General features: G+C 35.0%; 1 protein-coding gene across 1 annotated transcript; it reads right to left on the bottom strand.

Annotated features, from left to right (window-relative positions):
• Positions 1-3918: 3918 nt before the first annotated feature.
• On the bottom strand, positions 3919-4455 carry LOC131069197 (ethylene-responsive transcription factor ERF011). Its single transcript, XM_058004556.1, has one exon. It carries the CDS (start codon positions 4453-4455, stop codon positions 3919-3921), a length of 537 nt encoding a protein of 178 aa, XP_057860539.1.
• Between the last annotated feature and the right edge of the window lie 289 nt (positions 4456-4744).

The following is a 4744-nucleotide window of genomic DNA, read 5'->3' as shown; positions in this document are numbered from 1 at the left end:
ATAGATTCATATAGATATTGTATATTTATGTGAAGCAAATTTGCAAAAAAAAACATTGATAAAAAAATATGACTTGGTGAAATCATTAAAGACAACCTATTTAGTTTCATGGAAAACATTCAAACTTCACGCCAATATTTGAATAATTTTTTAATGTTCTTCAACTTACTAATTTATATTATTAAAATTTATATTGATTTTCATTACATTTATTTTAATGTACTAAAATTCTTTCCAATAAGTATCTAAAGAAATTTTCGTTTATTATATTTTACATAAAAATCCCATTGCTTTGACACCAATGTCATCATTCCATAACCTCAAAATTACTATACAAATAACATTCATCATTAATAGGTATTTCAAAAGGAATAGATCTATTTAGAGATTGAGATTTGAATTCAAAATCATAAATTTTGATAGAACAGTAAGAAAATAATATCATATATCAAATATTACAATTCACACACTAATTGTGATGTCAATTCATCAAAGAATGGGGCCTCATGTTGTAAGTGATTAAGGTAGAATATCATTTAATATTTTTTTTTATGAATCACTAAATCATGTTTCTATTTGTTTGTTGTGATATTTATTTTAAATGTGAGTATTTGTGTATTTAAATATATGATTGGATAATCTTTAACTTGAAAGCGAGATAGATGAATGTTTTTATTATAGCATTAAACGATGAAAAGGAGAATTTATACAAAGGAGTTGATGTGGTTGAGATAACCAGACTAGAGCAGTTGTAATAACTATATTAATCATACAACATACACAATTGTAATGTACTATATGCCAACGTTCCCCCCCGTTATTACATTGATCCTAAAACTTGCCCTAGGGACCCCCCCTTAAGGCTTACACAACAAAACTTGGTGATTGCATTACATGAATACATACTTTTTAGAAGATCTTCTCTTGAAGAAGCAAATCCTAAACCAAGCAAGGCTCCATCAAGTTGTCTTGTGATTGTCAGATAGGTGTATCTTCAAGCTATGTTATTAAGCTCTCAGTCCCAAACTGTCAAATCACAAAGTTTTGTATTATTCAATAATGATCCCTAAGAGATACAATAGATCTCTATCATGGTCTAATGACCGCGAAAGGGTATAATTCTCAATCATATACTCTGAAGATCGCTCAACAAAAATCCATATTGAACTCAACACCAAATCTCAAACATGTCTCCAAAATATAACCTTCACAACACATGTATTCTTCAAATCTATGACCATCAACAAAGAAAGCAAAAAAGAGAAAGCATAAACCAAAAACGCTTCTCAAGAAAAACATCATCTCAAAGTGAGAAGCTGACTCGAGATGATGAAAATTCCTCCATACTCTGATACCGCAAGCCTCCAAATTGACCTTGTTATAGTTTATCCATTTGATGTCTTTGATGAATCTTTGAAGGCCTTATTCAATGTAGCAGATATAAGCCCAAATACAAGTCCATGTATAATTGTATGAAGATTCATTGACAACATTGATAAACACATCTACACAATACTCAACAATTGTTTTAATGTTATAAATTGGACTTTCCCAAGCATTGGTAATAAGAAGTTAGATTACTTGATTGAAGCATTTGGGGAAAGTTATATCAACTACTTGGCATCTTGTGAAACTAATTTGAATTTCATATTCTCTCACAAAGCAACTTACCTCCAAATTACCACTAATAAACTCTTGATCAATAAATCAATACTCCAAACCTTCCATTAGAAACATGTAATTGTCCCTCTCAATATCCTTTAGAAACTTGGTAATCTTAGCTAGAAAAATTGTATACTCCTTGAAGAGAGTTTTCAAGTGGCAAATTTTCATCCATACATCGAGTGCAAAAAAGACATGTCTTTAACAAATAGTCAAAATTTTCCTTAGCAAAATTACCCAAAGTCTTAGTCAAAACTTGTGAAGAAGTAAAAACTTTTCCTTGAGCACAATCCTAATATTGGCAGATTCATATTTGCTTCCAACCTTAAATGACACAATATACATCTTTCTCATTTTGTTCTTCTAAAAAACTTATAATACAATGACCATCATAAGAGATAGTATCCCATCTTCACCACACTGGAAAGAAGGAATGAATCTCCCCATGTCATTGGCCAACCTTGCTGAGACATGTCATAGAATCCAACAGTATAACCACACGTACCTTTGGTAAATGACAATTTAGTATCCTAAAAGCAGACTCCCTTTTGTTGTGCTTGGAAATGTAAAAGCATCATTGTTCACAGTTACAAAAATGCCCAGGCTACTCACATCAAGAGGTGCTCTTACAATCCTATACTATTCAGAGAGTCACCTTTAGTTCCTTCTACATACCAGCTACTTCCAAATGCAGTGCAGGCATAAAGACTGATGTCCAACCAAAACTAGCAATCCCACCTATTAAGCGTTACAAACAATCTTCAAACTCTCATTGAAACTCCACATTATACTCTTTTCTACTCTGGCAGTCTCATGTTCAAATGTTCCACAACAATATCCACTCAACACTTGATTTACATGCAAGCAGAAATCATTTTTCTTCACACACAGTCCTCACGTACCTGCCCTTGCTAGCCTGCAAACAGATCTTCACACAAATTTCTTCATCCACTGCGTGACTTTCGTAGCTACTTTTAGACCTCGACGTTTAGTCCTCAGCGCTCACTCCTCAGTCAAACGTAACAGGCTCATCTCCAAAGCTTCAACGAATGAAACCGCAGACAATCTTCACACGCTTCTTCACACATCAATCCATTATTTCTTGGTTCTATGTCATGCAGAATTAAGAAACCTCTATCACGGAAGTTTCTTAAATCCTCGTGCTCTGCAGATATCACGCCTAGCAATTAACAGTGGACGCTTTTCTTCGTTTTCCCCCTCGGCTCGATACCATACAGATGAAGCAAATGCCAATGCTAGTGGCTTCCATAGCAAATAACTCTCAAATGCCAATCATCTTGCAGAAAGATAAGGTAACCCGATCCTATTCATCCATTAGTCACAGATCACTGAACAGGTTTTCGCTATGATACCAAGTGAAAGCGAGATAGGTGAATGTTTTTGATGTCGCATTCAATGACGAAAGGGAGAATTTATAAAGAGGAGTTGATGCGGTTGAGATAACTGGATCAGAGCAGTTGTAATAATTGTATTAACCGTGCAACATATACACAGTTGTAATGTAATATAACTAGTACCTTCAATTGTGACTATATCATCATCACATTTAGACTCAGTTGGAAGATCTATCAAAAATGGCTTTGTGGACACATGAAGGTCACTAGACTCTTGGAAGCGCCCTCCAACTTGAGTAGTGCTCAAGCTATTTATAGAGTTTGATGAAAAATACATTCTATGAATATCTTGAAAAATATATTCTCTTTTTTTTATTAAATCCTTATTGATACTTATAGTTGGATGGTTCAGTTTTCCTTTAAAATTTTATAGAGTTAGTCTTATTTTGTAAGTGTTCTGAATCTCTTTGAAATGTATTTTCTTGAATGTAAGGTCCTAATATTATAAGAGATGAGATCAAAATTATATCCCAAACAACTTTAATGAAATAGAACCTCTCAATGTTTAATTCTAAACTAATTAATTTTTAACCTAATACTTAACTATTACAACAATTATATAAATAAATCATCTTCATACAAATAAGTATCAAACATATTGATATTTACGCCAGCAAATTTCTAGTCAAACAAAGAAAGTACAACAATATTACCCTCCAAAGGTACTACTAAATGCATAGCTTGTGTAAGTACGAACCAATGTTTCCCGTAACCACAAATAGTTATTTGGAAACAACAATTCGAGGGCTCGCATATGAAGCAGACGATTTCCTATCTAATTCACGACATTACAGCAAAATCCAGGTAGCAGCTAAGTCAAAATCTCAGTACTCTCGGCTGATTACACAGGCTGTGTAGATTGTACAAGACATTTTGCATCACTTGATTCACATATCACCTGTTCTTCTTCTGCAATTTTCTCCTCAACCATTGCATTCCCTTCACCATTAACGGTGTCTCCACCTTCGGCTGATTGATCTTTCTCTTCACTCGGTGCGGCACCCTCCAAGATTTGATTGCTATTATTATTATTATTATTATGGAAGTATGTTGCAGGATCGACATCGCAGGCGGAGCCAACCGCAATGGCAGCAGTTCGAACAGCCTGAGGTGATGGATTGCTCTCTGCATTTGCCGCCTCCAATGCAGTTGGGTTGAACTGCGAGTCTAGGAAATTGAAAGACGAAGCATTGGGCCCTCGCAGACACAAGAGTGCAGTGTCATAAGCTCGAGCTGCAGCATGAGGAGTGAAGTATGACCCCAGTGATATACGCGTTCTCTTTCCAGATCGAATTTCAGCTACATATTTTCCCCATTTTCTCTTTCTCACGCCCCTAAATCTCATTTCATTCTCTCCATCTTCTCCACCACTCGACATGATGCTACAAATTTTTAGGATACCAAAGTATGTGATGTTTGAGGAAAATTTCGATGGGGCAGTTATTTGTACTGTGCGGTTATCTCATGGTAAACAAACACGTTTCCTCTTACGTTATCGCGTTTACATTGTGGTATATGAGCGTTCAACGGTGTGGTGTTGTGGTCCGCGCGTGGCTTTTCTGTTTGTAGGTAAAGTCTGTTTTCAACTTATTAAGCACGTGTGTTGACACGGTTGTGCACAATTTTCTGACGCGAAGTTACGAAACAGAATTTTACAAGCAATACTA

The sequence above is a fragment of the Cryptomeria japonica genome, chromosome 3 (assembly GCF_030272615.1).
Source record: "Cryptomeria japonica chromosome 3, Sugi_1.0, whole genome shotgun sequence".
Lineage (NCBI taxonomy): Eukaryota > Viridiplantae > Streptophyta > Pinopsida > Cupressales > Cupressaceae > Cryptomeria > Cryptomeria japonica.
This window is presented reverse-complemented; position numbering and strand designations above follow the sequence as displayed.

Bases quoted from the DNA above. Each gene is read 5' to 3' on its own strand.
- LOC131069197 (XM_058004556.1), bottom strand. From the start codon at position 4,455: ATGTCGAGTGGTGGAGAAGATGGAGAGAATGAAATGAGATTTAGGGGC.